The following is a 23248-nucleotide window of genomic DNA, read 5'->3' as shown; positions in this document are numbered from 1 at the left end:
TCAATAAATGGTAGCTATTCACATCTAGCCCGGGCTCTTCATGTGCACAATTTCCCCGATGTTCATAGTAACAGACAGATTTTCTGAACTCAGCATTGGACACCTGCTGCTATTTGATGATTTATCAAAACTTCTCATTGTATTGTGTTAGATATGTATGTAATAGATCTCCATTACATTATTATTATTATCTACTACCCGTGTATTTCATCTCCATTACATTTTTATCATCTACATTGTTTTTCTATATTACTGCAACTTATACTTTTTAGAATCAATATCTTTCTTTTCTTCATTATGTTTATAACTCTTCTGATGGTTGAAATTCAGATTTCAGGAAAAATCTAAAAATTCTATATGAAAGCAGCTCAAGTGATCCAATGATACTTGGGAGTCTGTTACTTTGACTTCTACATGTACTATACAGAAACATATCCTGAGCAAGTTGTCCCTGAGACAGCCTCACATTCCACTGGGCTATCAGTTATGTGAATGTTGCTTTTCTTTTCTCATTCCAGGTGACACAGTTTCTTGCAACGTGACCTACCCTGGGAGGCAAGGCCCTCCAGGTTTTGACGGACCTCCAGGTATTAGCAATGAGAAGTTACTGTCTTATATACTTCCCAGAGTAAAAGAACCAGCAAGACAGATAAACCAATAGTGAATCCTCTGACTAGTTAGGACATTTCCAAAATTATTTCCAAAGTTTTGAGGGACCGTGGATAGGGGAAAACGGCATTTGTAGTAATTTGTAGTTGGGTCTCTAGTCTGTTGGTTTGAGAACACTCCAGATGGGCTTTTCAAACCTTTGTGCAACAAAATTTACCTTGATTTGCTCACATATCGGTTAAAATGTCTGTCCCTTGAAAGTTTTTTTTTTTTTTTTTTTCTTTTGAGACGGAGTCTCACTCTGTCTCCCAGGCTGGAGTGCAGTGGTGTGATCTTGACTCACTGCAACCTCTGCCTACTGGGTTCAAGCGATTCTCCTGCCTCAGTCTCCCAAGTAGCTAGGACTGCAGGTGCCTGCCACCACACCCGGCTAATTTTTGTATTTTTAGTAGAGACAGGGTTTTACCATATTGGTTAGGCTGGTCTCAAACTCCTGACCTTGTGATCCACCCACCTCGGCCTCCCAAAGTGCTGGGATTACAGGTGTAAGCCACCACGCCTGGCCTGAAAGTTTTAAAACTGTATCTTCTTTCCTTTCCTGTGCCTCAAGAGTGAAAAATGATCATTTGTTTATTGATTGTAAGTTTTACTTTGTTTTACTTTCCAAAAGAACCAACATTTGATCCGAAACATTTGAAAAAAAATGCTCAAATATCTCTGTCCTTGTTTGCACATTCATGCCCAGCTTCGTTTGAATCAATCACTTAGGTTTAGATGAATTAAGTCCAAAATCTATCAAGATATTTTGCCTAACTCTTCTTTCTTTAGAGTTCCCTACCCATTCATTACTAGTATGAATAATGACTGACTGTTACTCTCTCTACCATCAAATTTCATGACAATAATGTGTAAATAATCTCAAAATCTCAGTGGGCTACAACAACAAACACTTATTTTCTATCTTATGGATCTGCAGGTTGGTTGGGTTTAGCTGATCTAAGATGGTCTGTGTTGGCTTAGAGTAGAGCTCCAAGTTAGGTTTGGGGTTGCAACATGCATCTCATTGCAAGGCCAGGCTTTTCTCATGTGATTGCAGAAATGCAAGAGGGCCGGCTCAGTTCACGGGCTCCCTCCACCCCTCTGATTGGATCATGGTCATTCATTTGCTATTGCCCAAAACAAGTCACATGACGAAGCCCTGGGAAAAAGGGCAGGTAATTACACTCCGCCCACCACAAGGCAATGGCAAGAGTGTGTGGAAATATAATTCCATATCAGCGGAGTTGAGAATTGCAGGTTGACGGAGTGAACATTCATTTTTACTTTTACTGGACATGAGTGGATTAAAAAAAAGTTTGATTACTTTCAGCAGCTTTTAACTTCGAGAGAAGTGATTACTCAAATTTTAATTTGACAGTTGTGCCTCCATTGAAGTTTATGATTAATAAGTTATTTTAGCTGAGATAACTCCTTGTAGAAAATCACAGAAGGTTTAAAATAAATTCTCTAGGCCGGGCACAGTGGCTCATGCCTGTAAACCCAGCACTTTGGGAGGCCGAGGCGGGTGGATCATGAGGTCAGGAGATGGAGACCATCCTGGCTAACACGGTGAAACCCTGTCACTACTAAAAATATAAAAAATTAGCCGGGCATGGTGGCGGCTGCCTGTAGTCCCAGCTACTTGGGAGACTGAGGCAGGAGAATTGCATGAACCCGCGAGATGGAGCTTGCAGTGAGGTAAGATCGTGCCACTGCACTCCAGCCTGGGTGACAGAGTGAGACTGTGTCTCAAAAAAAAAAAAAAAAAAAGATTCTCTATTACTTTTTGCAAGTGCTTTTTGCCTATACTTTATTTAAGGGCAAATTCAGTAAGATGCAGGGAAATAGATTTTGGTCTTTAATCTGATCCTTTCTTGTCAAGATAGACACTAGCCACCACCTCTTTACCCCTACAAGGGCAGATGACGGTTGCATAGTTGTGTTTCAGACCTAGCGTAGGAAGATACCAAAAAAAGTCATCTGAATGGTGGCGCAAGTTCCAAAGGCTTTCAGGAAGAATCCTTCACAGGATGGCTTCTGAGAAAGCACCTTAAGAAAATCCCTCCTAGAAAACATTCATTGGATCATATGACTTACAACATAATTTTGTAAATCAGGATAGGCAACATCCTTACTTCCATAAAGTAGAAATATTCTAAAAGGACTTAATATAGACTTAAAAAAATCATCTCATTTTGTTCACATTAGATTTTGTTTTATTGAGTCTGTGTTTTGTTGTTGTAATTGTTTAGGTCCAAAGGGATTTCCAGGTCCCCAAGGTGCTCCTGGGCTGAGCGGTTCAGATGGGCATAAAGGCAGACCTGGCACACCAGGAACATCGGAAATACCAGGTCCCCCTGGTCAGTGAAGTGTTTTATGTTTGTTTTTTTTTCTACTTTGGGAGTATCTGTCAGGAACTTTTTAACATTTCTACCGATGGATGATTTCACTGAGGAAATGGTCCAGGGATCCCTAGATAACAGGGAAATGTTTCTTGATAGACTCTTAGCTATATTGTGATAACTTCAGATTATACTTTTATAAGTTGCCACGCCTCCTTCCACCTTGAAGCATAAGTTATGGGCTATTATTTGTCTATTATGTTGTTGAAGCTACTCAGTCCAGCCAGAATGTTTGCCAGAGAAGGAAAGCAATTAGGGAAACATTACTGGCTTATAGGAAACACAAAGTTGCAGTTTATCTCTCTACAAAAGGTGGCAAAACAACATTACCTGTTAAACTGCTCTTAATTTTAGTAAATACCCCTGTGTTTTTAAGAAACATATTTTTATCAAAGTAGTCTTATATGTATTTGTTCTATACTTGCACGTGTTATCATTAATTTTGTTGTCGTTGTTAAATAGGTTTCCGTGGTGACATAGGAGATCCGGGTTTTGGAGGTGAAAAGGGGTCCTCCCCGGTTGGGCCCCCAGGCCCTCCTGGGTCACCAGGAGCGAATGGTCAGAAAGGAATCCCGGGAGACCCTGCATTTGGTCACCTGGGACCCCCAGGAAGGAGGGGGCTTTCAGGAGTGCCAGGGATAAAAGGACCCAGAGGTGATCCGGGATATCCAGGGGCTGAAGGTATGAGGGCTTTGCTGTCCTTTCGGTGCATAGAGCGGGCTCAAAGAATGTTTAGATTATTTTGCTTTAACCATGTAGAATATAAACAGTTTACCCAAGTGTTTTCCCTCCTATGGGGTGCTGGTTACATTTCAAATAACCTGTATCTCCAGCCTTGTTCTTGCATTTGATTGGTTGTTTTCAAATGCAGGGCAGCTCACTGTTGTTCATTCAACTCAATTTGGTTCCGCAGCTAGTATGTTGGTGCTGCAAAGGCCAAGAGCAGGGACTGTGTAACCTGTCTGGGGCTGTTGCCAGGTGGAAGGTAGGCAGGCCTGATTGTAAGAGGAAGAGTAGCTTAGAGGCTGGAGCTGTAAGCTGGCATCTGGGAACACTCTGGGAGAGCTGGGCATGAGCTGAGCCTAGAGGACAAGCTGTCTTCAGATAGGAGACAGGGTAGAGGGACTTTCATTCCATCTGGGGTGGCAGGCAGGGCATCAAGCGCAAAAGAGGAAGATGGCCCGGACGCTGATTCACATCCTTTTCTAAAATCTGTAAGGATCCTTCAGGGTCCCCAGTGGAGTTTTTCAGACTTTAATGTACTTAAAAATAACCAAGTAGGGGTGGGGCAGCTCATGAAAATTATTGTCTTCAGGACCCCAGTCTGAGGAATTCTGATTCATTATTTCTGGGGTGGGGTGGGGCCCCACATCTGAACTTCAGTGGGCCTGTTGGGTGATGGTGACCAAGATGTGGACCACAGACCAGATGCTTACAAACAACATTCTGGTTCTTTTCTAAACGTGGGTGGGCCAATGTTTGTTAGGCATGCACTAGAGTACATGAGCACAGGACATGTGGAGGGGAGGAGGAGAATTAACACCCTCAAGGAGCTTGTATGGAAGTTTGTAAATAAAATTATTCATATTCAAAGAAACAATTAATTGGAAAGTAACAGGTGGAACATGATGTAAGTCAGTAAAAATAATGACCCAGTAATCCGACTGTCTCACTTGTGAAAATGTATCTAAGGGAAGTGTTCAATGGAAGAAAGTTATAGATATGAAAATGCTCTTGTAGTATTATCCACAGCAGAGGAATAATTGGGAAGAGCAAAGACAGACACACACATACACGCACTCTCTCTCTCAAAGAAATATCATCCAGTCATTAGCAATTCAAATCATATTTGTAAAGACTGCAACAAAATGGAAAACATTTACAGATTAATATGCAATCTGAAGTGCTCCAACAACTGAGTTTGCACTGTGATTACTATTTTTAAATGTAAACATGTGAACCAAAATGCAAAGAAAACATAGGAAAACAAAGTAGATTTTTGGGTTAGGGTGTGGAATTATGGGGGATGTTCTTTCCTGAAGAGTATGACACTGTCTTTCCAGTAAGTAGAAATTTGAGAGTGCAGGTGATGAAATCTCTCATAAAATGCAAATTCATACAGTGCAAACTGGGTTTGTAAATATTGTAGAGATTTGGTGTAAAACTTGATGCAAAGTTAGAGGTTAATTAAAATTAGGAAGAACCAAATGGTTTCTTATTTGCATTGGCAACTTTGCAGTTCACATAACCTTATCAAGTAACTCACTTAGCAATGCATTCTCTATTCATAAGGAACTTATTACATCTATGATAAGAAATCCATTTAAAGACTTAACCCATTTGAGCACTGATTCAGGATGAAAATGTTCACCTCCAGTACTGATATGCCTGAACAATTCATCATGGGCCATCTGTATAGTTTTATGTCACCAATGTCATGGCTGCATTGTATCATTTCAGGGCCAGCTGGCATTCCTGGATTCCCAGGTCTCAAAGGTCCCAAAGGCAGAGAGGGCCATGCTGGGTTTCCAGGTGTCCCAGGTCCACCTGGCCATTCCTGTGAAAGAGGTGCTCCAGGAATACCAGGGCAACCGGGACTCCCTGGGTATCCAGGTAGCCCAGGTAAGTGTCAAGAACTGTGAAGGGTCTGGGGCTTACCCTACTTACAACTAAATAAGCTCCCCTGTTTCTTTTTTATGGATGCCGCCAGAAGCAAGAGTCCTGAGTCAGAGACAAAGGATTTCGTTACTCATGAGTTTCATGTTGGTTTGCATCATTTCCCTGTGTCACCCAAGTCTCATGGGGAAACATAATGGGCTAGTAGACCACTCACACAGTGGATTCCTTTATATGAGAGGAGCCCTGAGCCAAGGAACCACTGCTTTATAGCAGCCTGTGAGAAAGCCTGCTTTTCCTATTGAGGAAAGTGCTATATCATCGATCAAGGGTGCTTGCTGCCAACACAAGCTTGAGAAGTTTCCCAGGGAAAGAGCATCAGGATCTTGCATTCTTGGCATATCCATCAAGATGTAGGAACACAAGAGACCCCCGGAGTGTCTCCTAATACAAGGTGCAGGGAGGCTGTCTTAGTCCATTTGCACTGCTCTACCAAATATCTTAAGCTAGGCAATTTATAAACAACAGAAATTTATTTCTTATGGCTCAGGAGGCTGGGAAGTCCAAGATCAAGCTGCCAGCAGATCTGGTGTGCCTTCCTTGTGTCCTCACAAGTGGACGAGGCAAACAGCTCTTTTGCACCTCTTTAATAAGGTCATCAATCTTATTCATGAGGGCTCTGCCCTAATGACTTAATCACCTCCCCAGGTCCTAACCTCTTAATACTATCACATTGGTGATTAACTTTCAACATAGGAATTTTGGAGAAACACATTCAGAACATAGCACGAGCTATTTTCAATATGATCTTCATTTCACTATTTACTCTGTTGTTTAAATCCCATTGCTTTTATCCAAATGCAGTAATATATACACTTGAAAAATTAAAACAAGATTGAGGCAAAACTTTCCACTACAGCCATATTTCTAGCACCAACAATGCTAGACATCAGCTCTGACTTCTGACTGAAGTTCACTCAGCTGTAGAGCTTCAGGAAAAACCTGGAAAGTTTTCTTCTATTAGTTTCCCTCCACCAAGAGGAAATACAAATATAATGTTTGTTTTTTCTTTCTGTTTTCCATTAAAAATACTTTTATAATCTTCATTCATCCCTGCTGGGAAACATTTACTCAAGTGATCTGCCCTTCTATTTATATCATCTAGAAAAATATATTCTTAGATTGATGGAAAGTTGCTACTATTATTTTAGCCAACAAATATTGTTTTACTGTTGTTTAATGCATTGTTTAAGCTACTGTATGTTTTTCCTGCTGTGTGTGAAGTCAGTGTTCACACACTGTGGTCACTGTGGTTTGTCTTAGGTGATCCAGGTGGGAAAGGACAGCCAGGAGATGTGGGGCCTCCTGGACCAGCTGGAATGAAAGGTCTCCCTGGACTCCCAGGACGGCCTGGGGCACATGGTCCCCCGGGCCTCCCAGGAATCCCAGGTCCCTTTGGGGATGATGGGCTACCTGGTCCTCCAGGTCCAAAAGGTAGGTAGTGCTTCTCCATGATGTCCCCCCATCTTAGAAACGTGAAATCCACTGCCAAGTGAAGACCGGACAGATGACCACATGAAAAGAGTTAACTGTTAGTCTGGCTTTGTTCTTCCCTTAACGATGCCTCCCTTGCTCTTGTCCTCTGTATTGTTATTTCCAGGGGCAGAATGTTTCTGTGCTGGTCAATGGGAAAAGGGGTTTGAAGGTGTTAGGGCCACAGAATTCATGAGGACTGGGTAGCATGGTCAAGTCCTAGGGTCGGGGAAGGCGCATTTTCATTTTGGATGGGGTCCCCACTCTCATCCCTACCCCCAATTGGGGGATTAGGACTCAGACACATCAGGGCCCACATTTTAGGTCTGTAGGTAGGAAACTGTGGACAGGGCAGCAGAGCATGGATTTTTTTCTTTTCTTTCTTTTTTTTTTTTTTTTTTTTTTTTTGAGACAGAGGCTCGCTCTGTAGCCCAGGCTAGAGGGCAGTGGCAGGATCATAGCTCACTGCAGCCTCGAACTCCTGGGCTTAAGTGATCCTCCCACCTCAGCCTCCTGTGAGTCTAGTACTACAGGCGTGTGCCACTACACCTGGCTAATTTTTTATTTTTATTTTTTTTTAGGAGCGAGGATCTCCCTGTTTTACCCAGGCTGATCTTGAAATCCTGGCCTCAGGGATCCTCCTGTCTTGGTCTCCATAGTGCTAGGATTACAGGTCTGAGCCACCGTGCCCAACCGAGCCCAGCTATTAGGCGCAGTGAGGTTGACAATTGTTGTTTACTTTGAATACAAACTCAGCGTTAGGCAGGAGTTTGCATCTGTAGATGAACTACAGGAACACAATGTATAAGAATCATACTAGTCTTTAAAATGTTTTCCTAGGGCCGGGCACAGTGGCTCACACCTATAATCGCAGCACTTTGGGAGGCTGAGGCGGGTGGATCACTTGAGGCTAGGAGTTTGAGACCAGCCTGGCCAACATGGTGAAACTCCGTCTGCACTGAAAATACGAAAATTAGTCGAGTGCGGTGGCTCACGCCTGTAATTCCAGCTACTCGGGAGGCCGAGGGAGGAGAATCACTTGAACTTGGGAGGCAGAGGTGGCAACGAGCCGAGATGGTGCCACTGCACTTCAGCCTGGGTGACGGAGTGAGACTCTGTCCACCTCCCCCCGCTGAAAAAATAAATAAATAATAAAATATTTTCCTAAAACTTTATACTCTCGTTTCACCAGGCCCTCGGGGGCTGCCTGGTTTCCCAGGTTTTCCCGGAGAAAGAGGAAAGCCTGGTGCAGAGGGATGTCCTGGCACAAAGGGAGAACCCGGAGAGAAGGGCACATCTGGCTTTCCCGGAGACCGGGGAGTGAGAGGGACCAAAGGTAAATAAAATACAGCCACGCAACATGTGTTTATTTCTGGTATTTGACCCAAACCTAGAAATGTGATCTCTGAAATATAAAACAGGACCTTTCTGAAGCTTGGATTCCTCTTCCTTTTAGTCGTATGGTGTTTGTTTTAGATTTTTAAACAAAATTCATTTTCTTTACCTTTTAATCTTATTACATATATATGGCAAATGAATTGCTCTATTAATTGAAAAATAATTAACAAGTGGTTCTTTTTTTTTTTGAGATGGAGTCTCGCTCTGTCACGCAGGGTGGAGAGCAGTGGTGCAATCTCGGCTCACTGCAAGCTCCACCTCCCAGGTTCACACCATTCTCCTGCCTCAGCCTCCTGAGTAGCTGGGACTACAGGCGCCTGCCACTACGCCTGGCTAATTTTTTGTAGTTTTAGTAGAGACAGGGTTTCACCGTGTTAGCCAGGATGGTCTCGATCTCCTGACTTTGTGATCTGCCCGCCCCGGCCTCCCAAAGCTTTGGGATTACAGGCGTGAGCCACCGTCCCCGGCCTAACAAGTAGTTCTTAATGCACTGATTTATAGCTTCTAGGTTTCAGAGAACTTTCTCACCTTTTGGGAAGGGAGCCTCTTGTTCTCCAACCTCTGTTTCAGTTAGAACAGAGGCTGGTAAGCTCTTCCTGTAAAAAGCACGATAATAACACTTTCAGGCTTTGCAGGCCTTCTGGTCTCTGTCACAGTGACTCAAGTCTGCTTTTGTAGCATGAAAGCAGACATAGACAACACAGAAACAAACATAAAATAAAATTTTCAATAAGATGGTATTTATGGATACTAAAGTTTGAATTTCATATAATTTTCACACAATGAAATATTATCTTGCTTTTGAGTTTTACCCCTCAACCATTTCACAGTGTAAAAACCATTCGCATCTCATGTGCTGACAGAAACTGGCAGCAGGAGGGATTTGGCCCATGGGCTGCAGTTTGCCAACCTCTGAACTACCATGAGTCCACTTTCATCTGGGCCATGAGTAGAGTTTCCCCAAGTTTCATTTGAAAATGTTTTCTGGCCAGGTGCGGTGGCTCACGCCTGTAATCCCAGCACTTTGGGAGGCCAAGGCGGGCGGATCACAAGGTTAGGAGATCCAGACCATCCTGGCTAACATGGTGAAACCCTGTCTCTACTAAAACTACAAAAAATTAGCCAGGCGTGCAGGCAGGTGCCTGTAGTCCCAGCTACTCAGGAGGCTGAGGCAGGAGAATGGTGTGAACCTGGGAGATGGAGGTTGCAGTGAGCCGAGATTGCGCCACTGCACTCCAGCCTGGGTGACAGAGCGAGACTCCGTCTCCAAAAAAAAAAAAAAAAAGTTTTCTTTACTATGAAAAATAAGTTTTTGAGACCAATGGTTTAAATATTATGTCCTCATCCCTGTTAAATGTTTACTCCCACTTCTTAGTTCCGGGGCACTAATGGGTGAAGGTAATATTTCTTTTCCAGTGTTGAGAAAAAATGCTTGACAATTTTCAGACCCAAGGATTTTTGCCCTTAAGGCCTTTTGGGCAAGTAGTCTCATATTGAATTAAAATTACCTTTTCTTCTTAGTTGATTGATTCTACCACAATTTTTTGTTTTACTAGCTTGTACATTATGTAGAATCAAGGAACCAAAGAGTCACTCTTTGCTAGCTTAGATAAGTGATGCTTGCTGTGCTATTATGCTACTATACAATTATCCCACTGAAAATTAAAATTTGGACTAATGCCAGAGATGGGCTAGTAAACTAGTTCTTTGAAATTAAAAAAAAAAGCACTGTGGTTTATAGTGTTTGGTGAGTGCCACGCTGTAAATACTCCCGCCATGGCTGATTTAAAGTTAGCAATGGTTTAACAGCTGGCTTGCAGGGTTCTTGAATTGTGGTAATTGGCACTTGTCAAGCTGGTAGGAGCCCACGCCTGCACACTGCTACAGCTGGGCAGTGTTTACAAAATCAGGCAGAGGTACACTATGTCCTTCCTATGTTTCAGAAGTCACTGTGAGGAGTGCCACATTAAGATAAATGTCTGTTCTTTCAATACAAGGCAAGTAAGAGAGGATGGCTAGGAGGAGACATGGAACTGGAAATATGAGATGGGCAAATTCAAACTTTATAGCACAAAGCGACATTTTTTTGTCGACTGGAACTTTTCAAATCTGTCTTAACCTCAGTGAAGACCCAGACCAGTTTGGCTGACTTTGGCAAACATTGAGCGAGCACTCCCGGTACACCAGACTCTGTGACTGGACAAGTGGGGTCAGGAATGTAAAAGATGACTGACCTTCCTTTAGGAAATCAGCCAACGATGGTGATATTTTGTGATCTACATAAATACAGCTTCGTAGGTTAAGTGGGAATTTGTGATTTGGGAGTGAAATGTGGTAACAGATGAATTATGTGTGCGATGTTCCTGTTTGTTTTGTTCTTGCATAATTAATATCTATAGGAGCCATAGGACCTCCCGGAGATGAAGGAGAAATGGCTATCATTTCCAAAAAGGGAAAACCCGGGGAACCTGGACCTCCTGGAGATGATGGATTCCCAGGAGAAAGAGGTAAACACTTAGAGTTTTTAACCATATCAAATAAGTTGACATCCTTACAGATCACATGTGTAGGCAACTTTCCCCAATAACAGAGATTAGAAAAGGACTTTTTTTTTTTTTTTTTGAGATGGAGTTTTGCTTTTGTCGCCCAGGCTGGAGTGCAGTGGCACCAACTCAGCTCATTGCAACCTCTGCCTCCTGGGTTCAAGCGATTCTCCTGCCTCAGCCTCCCAAGGAGCTGGGACTACAGGCACGCACTACCACGCCCAGCTGATTTCTGTATTTTTAGTAGAGACGTGGGTTTTACCATGTTGGCCAGGCTAGTCTCAAACTCCTGACCTCAGGTGATCCACCCGCCTTGGCCTCCCAAAGTGCTGGATTACAGGCGTGAGCCACCACGAGAAAAGGCCATTTTTTAGATACAAATAAACACAAATAAACCTAGTGCTACATTTTCTGCTTCTCCATGCTAAAACTTAGCCGAAGTTCCTGTGTATTCCTAGATTTGGATATTCTAAACTAGGATCAACCTGAGCTATACAAAAACTACTGGTTTCAGGTTTGGTAATTGATTTTAAAGTGAATAGCATAATAACTGTTCAAGTCATTATGACCAGTGCCTCTCAAACTTCAGTGCACATTAATCACCTGGAGAGCTTGTTAAAATGCAGATTCTGATTCAGCAGCTCTGGAGCAGCCAGAGATCCTGCCTTTCTAACAGACGCCCCAATGCCCATGCTAACGGTCCACAGAAACATTGCAGAGCGAGGATTTTTGACAACCCCATTTGTGTGCTCCTCCAAGGTCAGACTTAATCTGCATGAGGTGCTCATCTCTCAGCTAGTTGTTAGAGGGCAAATATTTTAACTTTTCTGGGTAAGAGCTTCTTCATTTGTAAAATGAGCAAATAATCCTGTGTGCTCCCTCCCACCTCCGATAGTCCTTAGATGTTCTCAGGCAGCTTCTTTCATCAGTGAAGTCACTGAAACCAGAAATGATCAGGAAGCGGCTTGGGGCGGGAATCAGAATCCTCAATACCTTTGGCTTTATCTCCTAAAAGTAGGATGAAGTCCCTCAGCCTAACTATTACCTAGCTCAAAATTTCAGCAGAGACTTGTAACACTTCCAACTTCATCAGGTGATAAAGGAACTCCCGGGATGCAAGGGAGAAGAGGAGAGCCGGGAAGATACGGACCACCTGGATTTCACAGAGGGGAACCTGGTGAGAAAGGTCAGCCAGGGCCTCCTGGACACCCAGGCCCTCCAGGCTCAACTGGTCTAAGAGGGTTCATTGGTTTTCCAGGACTTCCAGGTGACCAGGTAAGGGGCTAGTGCCTTGTGGGGGGAGAGATAATAAAACCTTTCTGCTCTTAGGATGTCTGTAAGGGGCTATAATTTGCCAGCATATATACCATTGCCCTTTCACTGGCTTTTAGAATGTAAGGTGTAGCCCAAGGAGAAAACAGAGCCTTCTAGAAGGCCACGATGAAACTGACATTTCTGACCAGTGCACCTGCCTGTTTCCCCTAAAATAGAGGACCAAGGCATGTAATCGCTATCCCCCAGCCTGGTTTAAACCACCCATGAAGACTTGCCTCATGACCACTGGTTTACTGGAATGAAAGTCGTCCTGAAAAATCACCCAAATCCTCTCTTTAAAGTCTTCCAGTTTCAGATATCGCAGATTTTGCTTTAAATATATTTAGTCTTCACAACCATGAGTGAAATACCCTTTGAGAATCCAGGAGGTACAATATGTGTAGTAGCCAACATTATACTTCTGGAAAATACATAACTCACTATCCATCTTTTGGAATGAAATGGATTTTTAAAGTCTTTCATATGCTATGACTTATAATACTATTTTATTTAGTATCAACTTGTTTATTTGTAATTTAAAATTCAAATTAGTAACACAATAACTGTGTCACAACCAAGTGTAGAGAATGGGGTGCTACCAGTTGCTATTGAGAACTCTAATTCTGGAGGAGCTATATCAACTTTGAAAAACTAGATACATGTAGTGGGAGACTTGCGATGCATTTCAACTTTCATTACCACTGCAAATTACAAAAACCAAATTAGTTACAGAAAATTACAACTGGATTGTGTTGTGCATGTGCCATTTGTATTTGAAATCTGATTAAGGCCTTTTGTTTCATTAAACTGTCAGGGTGAGCCAGGTTCTCCAGGTCCCCCTGGATTTTCAGGAATCGATGGAGCAAGAGGACCTAAAGGTATGGTTTGGAGATACAGAAGCCACCTGTCAAATGCATAGTCCCGAGTGTTTCTATCATTATAAACAAGTGCCTTTTACCTGATAAGCAAAGTGTATCAAAGAAACTGCAGCACCCAAGGGGCTCTTCTTAGACAGTCAAACACTCAAGATCCAAATGTTCTACAGTTGTCACTCAGATCCAAGGGTATCAGATAGAAAACAGCATGCCTGCAGGCTCTTCATGTCTTCCTCCTCCGTGAGAGTCCCAGCAGCAGTCCATGGAGTGACTGCAGCCCCTCAAGTAACAGCTCAGTTGCAAGGATAACAGATCCACATCAGTGGGCAGTGCCCACAGGGATAACAGATCCACATCAGTGGGCAGTGCCCACCTTGGCTTAGAAACCCTATGTCCCACAGGAGTCAGTATTTTCTAAGGACTCCATAAGTACAGCTTTTAGAGTCCCAGTTAGGACATAGAGGCTAAAGCCATGACTTCCCAGCAGGTGCTAAGAGTTCACTTGAGAAGTTCCAAGATAGATGTAATTTACAATTGGGTTTTTTTTGTTTTGTTCTTTGTTTGTTTGTTTGTTTGTTTTTTCACTATAAGTCAAGGTCAGCAAAATATTTTTTCCTAAAGGGCCAGATAATAATGATTTTCAGCTTGTTGGGCTATATGGTCTCAGTCACAACTATTCAGCTGTGTTGTTATAGTGTGAAAGCAGCCATAGACTATATGTAAACAAAGGAGTGTGGCTGTTTTCCAACAGAATTTTATTTGCAAAATTGGCTGCAGGCTACATTTGGCCCCACGGGCCTTAGTTTACCTTGTGTCAAAAACAATGTTGCATTGTAACACACCTAACATTCTAGTGAAAGAGAGGCTTCATTAACCCTTTATTCAGACAAACAAGTAAACAAACAAAGAGCAGGATATCTTTATTGCAATGTTTGCATAAAACCTTTAATAGTTTTACTATCTTGGTATACCATTGGGTTGATATTTTTCTTTAAATCTACTTTCAAATGATTCACCTTTTTAACCTTAGCCTTAGCCTAACTAGCTGTAAATTCACAAGTTAACATGCAATTATCCTTTATTTTGATATGAGTTAAAATAAATTTAAAATATAAAATACTAGTTAATGAACCACCTACAATCCTCTGTCTTACTACTTTGAGAGACACTCTATAAATAATATGCTAAATGCTGTAAGAAACATGACCTCTGTGAGCTTATTTCTTCAGAAAGAATATAATCTAGATCCCTTCTTGGGAAATGGTTACAAATAGAAAAAATTTTATATTTGATTTTGATATTTTATAACTTCAGGGTTCAGAAGTCACTCCTTTCCCACTTACCTATACATTTATTATAGTCTCTTTACCTTTCTTTCACAGTAAAAACCTACCTCTTCTCACTTCCTTCATACTTGTATTGGGCCATGCTTACAAGGAATTGAAATGCACTCAAGATACCTGGAGTCAAATATGTCTTATGGATCCCACAGATAGCCTTTAGCCAAGGCTAAAGGGACCCTAGCCCTTAAGCAATCCATGGTTTCTCACTTTTTCCCATGGTATATTTTTTTACTTAACTGTCTACCAACTGGCTTCATCTCTCTCTACACGGTATCTTTTCTGGATATTTCTGGATATGTTGGGTTGCACTCTAATATGTTCTATATCAGGACAACTCATGATAACGCTCTTGGTTTCTGGCCCAATAGCCAAGGACTTCAAATTCTCACTTTCTTATTCCATCTTCTCAAGGAAAGACTTGTTTGACCTGGAATTGGCCAGAATTCCACCCCTTAAGCAATTGGCCACGATTATGAGTAGAGTCAGATAGCAGAAAGGCTTCCACAAGGTGCTGGTGGGACCCCTTTAGAAAGGGATGTAAATGGGCAACTACTGTAAGATACACCTAACTTACCTCTCTAATTCTCTTGAAACCCCATCTATTTTCTTGTCTTTCCTCCCACTCCATTTTGAGTCCTCCCCTTCAAACTGGCTCCCAACCATAATGTAGGTCCTTGTGTCTGGAAGCATTATGGAGTGTCTAGTAGCTTTGTGGGACTGTGGGAGTCATGGCCTACAGTGACTTTTGAATGTGCCATCTGTTGTCATCAATGCAGTATGCCTTTGTGATTTTCTTTTCCTAGGACACTGAGTTGAGCTGCCTTATAAAAGAGCTTGAAATATGATTGCAGCAGCCAAAACAGTAACAATTTTTGCTTTTTGTTTCAAAAACATAAGGATATAGTCACTCAATGCCAAATCATTTCTTAAATAGAAACTTAAATTTGAAAATTTTTTCAGGACTTAAAAACTCAAACTTATCAAGACCTGGAGATCCTTATGATTGTGATGAACTCTAAAACTGTGTGTGTGTATGTGTGTGTGTGGTATGTAAAATGCATCTTACATTTCATATTTCTATTCTTGTTTAGAAAAGAAATATTTAAAAATACTCTCCTAAAATATCTGAAGATAAGCTATATAGACAAATACCATAAATGTTATTGTCACCTGTATGAGACCAAATTAAATTGTCTAAAATAATGTAACATGCATTTTATCCCTTTCAGGAAACAAAGGTGACCCTGCCAGTCACTTTGGTCCACCTGGTCCAAAGGGTGAGCGAGGTAGCTCTGGATGTCCAGGTATAGCTGCATATTTTTCTTACTAAAACAACAACAAAAAAATAGTTTAGTTTGAAAAGCAGAACAGTTACTTCTAGCTGGCAATGAACGTATCAATATTTTCTTCCCCCTTTGTGCATTAAGGTAGAGATAAAATGGATTATATATAAACACTTCCATAGCATTCCTGGCCTAGAAGAACACCAGGGTTATACACTAAGGATTTGCAATCATTTTTCCATCATGGCTCATGTGACCGATGATGCTGACACAACAGTAAACTCCCCAGGTGTGCCCATATTTTGGCAAACTCAAAAATGAATACTGCAAACAATTAAAATCTGGACCATTTTGCACCCTCTATCATTTTAAATGATGCATTCGCAATAACCACTCACAGTGACTACAGCTGCAGGTTGTCATTCCAGCTCTTTCTTTCTGCTGAGAAAAGCACATGCCAGTGTACGTGAGGTGCACCATTGTTGAGCTATCATTGAATCTTTTAATTTACTAAAAATCAAACCAAATCAAGCAAACATAAGCCTCGTCACCAACAAGAAATCTAAGTCATTTAAAACAGTATTTTGCTTCTCAACAACAATTAACATGGAATCCTTCAGAATGGATTGTGATGCACCATTGAGTTCTTGTGACAGTTGAGGCCACAACTGGCTACATTAGATGACCCACAGCAGAAGGGAGGTGCCAGTGCTATGCACAGCTCCATGCTTTACAGGGAAAGGGGAACCATTTGAGTTCAAGCCAATGGAACAGGACCCCTAGAGGAGAAAGCAGCCTTAGGACAGAATGCTCTATTGGTTTGCACTCATATATGTTTACATTTCAGAAAATGTTGGAGTCATTAATTGGTCCTCCCTTTCTGGACCCTATAGAAATGCATCAATATTTAAAATATGCATATCCCTTGACTTAGGGATTCTCCTAGCAATTTATCTGGAGTCAATAATCAGACAAGTGTACAAGGATGCATGCCCAGGAATGTGCATTGTTTGGATGGAACAAATGTCCATCTACAGATGCCTGGTTAAATAAGTTATACCCCAGGGCATTCAGCCAATAGTGGTCAGGTTAGAAACCAGGTTTGTGTTTAGCTGGGTCCCTTGCAAATTAAAACACCTCGTATTAATAAATGTGTGCATTACCTTAAAATTCCCTCTGGCAATAGCGGTGTTTCATTTCATATAACAGAAAGAATATTAGATATTTTCTGAGCAGAACTATATGAGAAGTTTTATTTTCTTTCTTTTTATATTATAAGATTGTTAAAATGGAAGTCTAACAAAAACAATTTAGTACAGTGACAAAAATGACCTTTCCCACCTTCTTCCCACTCTTTCTTATGGGTCTTTCACCTCTGACATGAACAAATACATTTAGATAGTGTATATATATATGTGTGTGTGTGTGTGTGTGTGTGTGTGTGTGTGTGTGTGTGTGTATTTTAGATGGAGTCTTGCTCTTTCGCCCAGGCTGGAGTGCAGTGGCACGATCTTGGCTGACTGCAACCTCCACCTTCTGGGTTCAAGCAATTCTCCCACCTTGGCCTCCCAAGTAGCTGGGACTACACGTGTGCTCTACCACAGCTAGTATTTTTGGTAGAGACAGAGTTTCACCCCGTTGGCTAGGCTGGTCTCAAACTGCTGGCCTCAAGTGATCTGCCTGCCTCGGCTTCCCAAAGTGCTGGGATTACAGGTATGATCCACTGTGCCCGGCCTAGGCGATAGTATAATATTTTAACTGAACTGTATAACTGAAGTGTACATTTGATGGTGGAAATAGTTTTGAGGTCAGCATTGTGGGAGTTCATGACAAATATCAAAGTGAGAAGCCTCAGAAGGGAAAAATCAGTGGCTCACTATTATTACTTCACCTGTGATCTTGGATAAGTTGAGTATCTTCTCTGAGCGTAGTTTCCTCACCTATAAACTGGCCCTATGCATATTGCAGGATTGTCCTGAGCATCAAATGAAAGAACCTGAAACTGAAAGTGATTATGCAAATGTAAAGTGCGATGATCATCATTGTCATCATTATCATCATCAGTCAGCAAAACCTGAAGACATTTTCCTATACTTATTGGTATTTTTATGTAAACCCCAAAGATAAGATTTTATAAGCTCAGAGTAGTCCAAAATGGGGGCCTGTGATGTTACCTAGTATTTTAAGTTAAAAATCATAAATCTGAGTGATTTTACACTTAGGCTAACTTTTTCAGAAAGTTTGCCTTGGCAGAATTTGCCTGTTCTCATGTGGTTACCACCATTTAAATTGGCCCCTTTCCCATATGCCACGGCCTCAGCTTAGAAATTTTAAATTATATTATAAGTTATTCACCAGTGTAGAGTTTACTTAATACACTATTTCCATTGACTGGAGAAAGCTGCATTGAATTCGAATGAGCATCGTGAGAAGGCATAGATTTGTAGCTGGTTTTGGGATTATATGTGATTATCCTGGGTTCAGTCCTACCCACTCTGCACTCTATTCAGAGAGAAAATATAGTACAAATTAACTCAGAAGTTCTGTTCTTAACATAAACCCACAAAATTCAGGAGACAAGGTGTTTTTTTTTTTCATTTGTGGATGAGAATACTGCTGCTTTACCTTTACTGTAGGAATGTTTTCAGGATAAATAAGATAGTATAGAGTGAGACTAATAAATGGTAAATTCGATCAGGGAACAGTTATAGATGAATGAAAGCTTGTTTCATGTGTGCTATAATAAATGATGACTATAGCCCCCACCACGGTTTGTAAATACAGAGGCATATATTTTATGTGCAGATTCAACCAGTGATTTTCAGCACACACTCTTGGTTTATCCCATAAACATGCATCAAACTCATACATTGTAAATAAACCCATGGGGAAATAGTCATCCTCTTTAGTAATCAAAGAAATGTAATTTCAAGTGTCTGAAATATCATTTTATCCGTAATAAATTAGCAAGAAAAGAAGTCAGCAAACTAAAATGTCCTCAGTAAGAAGACGGCATGCTCTTGGAGCTGTGGTGGGGTTCCACATGGTGATATGAGTCAGTGCAGTACTTACTCTAAAGTACTGGCAACCCGTATCAAGAACCAAAGGTTGAATGGTCTGTTGTAGAAAACTAGAGAAGAACTGAATTGTGCCCTGTGGCAAGTCATTGTCATGAGAAAAGGACCGTTTTAAATTGTGAAAAATTGAAAAGACCTATCCATTAGATGTTATGGGTGATTCTAGGATGAAACATGGTGTGAACAAACCAACTGTGAAGGACATTAAGGGGAGAATTGGGGGCATTCAAGTATGGGGATGAGTGTTTGATGGTATTAAGAATTGCTATTAATTTTCTTGGCTGTGAAAATGTTATTTTGGCAATGGAGAAAAACGTTCCTATTTTTCAGACTTTTTACCTCCTGAAGTATTTAGGGATGGTTTTACACTATGGTGTGATGTACTTTAAAATACTTCAGCATTTAAAATGCATTTGAAAATACCAAAATATCATGCTATTTATCCAGAAATTCTACTCCTATGAATTTTTCCTAAGGAAATAATTTAATGGGAGAAAAAAAATTGATGAGAGACATATAAAGAGCATTATGGGTAACAGCAGAGTTAGAGATAACTTAAATGGCCAATAGTAAAAGAAAATTGAATTAGTTAATGTAATTAAGATTGACTCAAAAAGCTAATGGCCATTCACTTAAAAATGATAATTAGGAAATACCAATATAAACTTGGAAAATTACTTATGCTACAACACTAGTTTTAGAAATCAGAATATAAAATTGTGGATATCATCTGTATGTGTATGCACATATGGAGAATTGTGTTAAGCTGGTGGGATTATGGGCATTTTGTTATCAATATCTCATTAATGTTATTTTCCTTTCCAATAGAAACTATTTAAAAATAAAGAAGTAAGGATAGGAAAGAATAGGGTGGGCTGAAGTTGGTGATTTTACAGAGTCACTGTCTCAAACAGCAACTCCAATGTTTGATCTTTCCTTCTTTAGGGCATTTTGGAGCATCCGGAGACCAGGGCTTGCCTGGCGTTCAAGGACCCAGAGGATCACCCGGAAGGCCTGGACCACCTGGCTCCTCTGGACCACCAGGGTGCCCAGGTACCTTGAAAGGAAATCTGGAGGCTTCCTGAGCACTCTTGTGTCTCAGAATGTTTCAGAAACAACCAGTCTTTAATTAGACCTAAATTCAGATATGGCTCTGCCGTTTCCCAGACCTGTGACTTCTGATAGGTCACTTAAGCTCACCTACATCTCACCTATAAGCTAGCGAATTTCACCGAGTGACTTGGAGTAGATTAAGACAGCACCTGTAAAGTGCCTAGCATGGCACCAGACACAGGAATGGTCGGGCAGATAGCAACTGCTTTCTTTTCAGTTTTAGTTTTTTTAGAGAGGGCCTCACTCTACTAACAAGGCTGGAGTATGGTGGCATAATCACAGCTCACGGTAGCCTCGAACTCCTGGCCTCAGGGAGGCTGTCTCAGTCTCTCAAAGTGCAGGATTACAGGCATGAGCCACTGTGCCTGGTCCAGATAGCAGCTCCTTTCCAGCCCTTTGCATTTCCCCTGCCATTCAGGATTCTTTCTTTTTCCCCCCTCTCGACCTAAGGCAGATGTCACACTTACAGCACAGTATTTTCATGGATACTTTTCCTGCCAATTCAGAAAAAAGAAAGTTTAAAACTATAATTGGCAACTTCATTCATCTGGAAGTGTATTTTCTCCTTCTGAATTTAAACGTATTTTTCTCCCTAGAGTTCAGATATATAGGAAGAAAAAGTAATGAGACAGTGTTCTCTGTTAGCCATTTATTAAGAACATAGATGACTTTCACAGTGAATGTAACTCATTTATTATCTGGGCATCTGCAAAACTTCCCTGTCATCCTCAGGTGATCCGGGGATGCCTGGGCTGAGGGGACAGCCAGGAGAAATGGGAGACCCTGGGCCAAGAGGCCTCCAGGGGGATCCAGGGATACCAGGTCCTCCAGGAATAAAAGGTAAGTCAAAAAGAAGCCCATCCCACCAGAAAAATGCAGCCCAATGAGGGCAAATTCATGGTGTTTTTTCCTGTACCAGTGAGTGACCATGCTCTTGGTCATACCACCCTTTTCTGTAGATGCTGTTAGCATCTTCCTACTCTTCCTTAGCCGGGGCTGTAGTGCCCATCCAGCCAGCTGACCTGCCTTCTACCAGGGAGATGGTAGTGCTACCATGCTACCATTTTATTTTCTTTTATTTTCTTTCTTTTATTTTTTGAGATGGTGTCTTGCTCCGTCGCCCAGGCTGGAGTGCGGTGGCGCGATCTCAGCTCACTCCACCTCCCAGGTTCAAACGATTCTCCTGCCTCAGACTTTCAAGTAGCTAGGATTACAGGCGCACACCACCATGCCCGGCTAATTTTTGTATTTTTTAGTGGAGACGGGGTTTCACCACGTTGGCCAGGCTAGTCTCAACCTCCTGACCTCAAATGATCCACCCGCCTCGGCCTCTCAAAATGCTAGGATGTGAGTGCCCGGCTGCTGCCATCTTATTTCTGAAGGCATTTAGCCAAATGATTTTTATGATGTTTAGGCCCATTATTTATGTATTCTTTTCACCTATGGTTAAGCTCCTACTGTGTCCTAGATTCTGTGCTAAATGCTGGGTGTACAGTTTTGAAGAAAAAAGACCTGCTTCCTGCCCTCATGGTGCTGACAGTATGGCAGGAGAGAAAGACATTAATAATACATGTGGAAACGAATATATGTTTACTGATCATGATAAGTGGAAGAGAAAATACGAAGGTGCTACAGAGACAGAGTAATTCGTGTTCACCATCTTTGTTTGATCAAGGATGATTTTTTCTGGGTTGAATTTCTTGGTCTGTAAAGGCAATAGTGGACTGGTTAGAAAAGTCTGGTTATAATATAATAATATAATACAATACAATATACTATAAAATACTTGTCTTTAACAAATCTTTATGCCCTCACATTCATCCATGGTATCAATCCCTCGTCAGTCCATTTCTTCCGCTTTAGAAAAAGTACTTTTTTGGCCGGGAGTGGTGGCTTATGCCTGTAATCCCAGCATTTTGGGAGGCTGAGGTGGGCAGATCACTTGAGGTCAGTAGTTTGAGACCAGCCTGGCCAACATGGTGAAACTCCATCTCTACTAAAAATATACAAATTGGCTGTGTGGTAGTGCATGCCTGTCATCCCATCTATTTGAGTGGCTGAGGCAGGAGAATTGCTTGAATCCGGGAGGTGGAGGTTGCAGTAAGCCAAGATTGTGCCATTGCACTCCAGCCTAGGCAACAGAGTAAGACTCCATCTCAAAAAAAAAAAAAAAGAAAGAAAGAAAAGAAAAAAAAAGAAAAAGTACTTTTTTTATGGGTATTATTTTTGGGCATATCTTTAGCATTACACTTACATTGTATCGCATTTGTTTGGAGGTTTTTCTCATCAAATAGAGTATGATTTTTTAAAAAGCAAGGACCTTTCATATATCCTTAGGACCCAGTCACTACCCAGTAAGTATATTGGTTGGTGGTATGAATGGATGGACAAACAGGAGAATGAATATCTGAGCTGGTAGCCATGAGGTTGCAATCCTTATCTGAACCAACAGCTGATGGTTCCGGCTTACTTGGTAGAGTCTTTTAGCCAGGTTTCCTCTATTTCTTCTTCCTTCCCTTCTCCTTCCATCTGCCTTTGCTCATTGACTCATACATATGCAAAATCCTGGTAAAATAAAAAGTACCTTCTTTCAGAAGGTACTGAGTTGGAAATCCCTTCTTCTGGGATTAATCCTTTTATTGTTTTGAAAATTCAAATATGATTTTCTGACACTTTGCCCTCTTCACTCATTGGATAGCTTTGAAATAATTGTAATTTTCCAGAAGTTGTAGTGTGGTAGGTATTACTTGGTGTGATTCTGTGGAGACAGGAGCCGTTTATGTTGAAGAGTTGGTATACTCATGTATTTTCATGCATTCACATAACTTGATAGGAAAAGTTCCCTTCACAAGACAAGATATCTTTGTACTGTTCTCCATCTTCATTGACACTTTTAGTAATGTGAATTACAACAATTCATGATAAATTTAGGATTTCAGGCAAAATGATCATTCTGTTATTTTGAAAGTTTCTCTGGTGATTGTGGCCATTTCCTATCTCTGACCATCTCTACAGCCTTCATGGCATATTCTTTGACACTTTTTTTTGTGTCTGGAAGACAGTTGGTAAAGAACCAAAAGAAAACATTTGTCATCATTAACCA

General features: G+C 41.3%; 2 protein-coding genes across 3 annotated transcripts in view; one reads left to right on the top strand and one right to left on the bottom strand.

Moving 5' to 3' along the window:
* Window positions 1–23248, top strand: part of COL4A4 (collagen type IV alpha 4 chain) — a 138992-nt gene that overhangs the window by 80727 nt on the left and 35017 nt on the right. The window contains exons 25-36 of the mRNA XM_023193830.1: window positions 519–587; window positions 2901–3008; window positions 3513–3731; window positions 5511–5672; window positions 6990–7160; window positions 8392–8535; window positions 10997–11104; window positions 12234–12415; window positions 13269–13332; window positions 15902–15976; window positions 19978–20085; window positions 20878–20985. Of these exons, the coding sequence (XP_023049598.1) occupies window positions 519–587; window positions 2901–3008; window positions 3513–3731; window positions 5511–5672; window positions 6990–7160; window positions 8392–8535; window positions 10997–11104; window positions 12234–12415; window positions 13269–13332; window positions 15902–15976; window positions 19978–20085; window positions 20878–20985 (1518 nt within the window). The remainder of the gene's footprint in view (window positions 1–518; window positions 588–2900; window positions 3009–3512; window positions 3732–5510; window positions 5673–6989; window positions 7161–8391; window positions 8536–10996; window positions 11105–12233; window positions 12416–13268; window positions 13333–15901; window positions 15977–19977; window positions 20086–20877; window positions 20986–23248) is intronic.
* Window positions 21719–23248, bottom strand: part of RHBDD1 (rhomboid domain containing 1) — a 202319-nt gene continuing 200789 nt past the window's right edge. For both annotated transcript variants that reach the window (XM_023193832.1, XM_023193840.1), the window contains one exon: window positions 21719–21850. Coding sequence is in view for 1 of the 2 variants with exons in the window: in XM_023193840.1 (XP_023049608.1) it covers window positions 21816–21850 (35 nt within the window). In the remaining variant the exon portion in view is untranslated. The remainder of the gene's footprint in view (window positions 21851–23248) is intronic.

Source organism: Piliocolobus tephrosceles, chromosome 11 (genome assembly GCF_002776525.5).
Source record: "Piliocolobus tephrosceles isolate RC106 chromosome 11, ASM277652v3, whole genome shotgun sequence".
NCBI classification, from domain to species: domain Eukaryota; kingdom Metazoa; phylum Chordata; class Mammalia; order Primates; family Cercopithecidae; genus Piliocolobus; species Piliocolobus tephrosceles.
The sequence above is the reverse complement of the archived record's forward strand: the minus strand, read 5'-3'. Positions and strand labels throughout refer to the sequence as shown.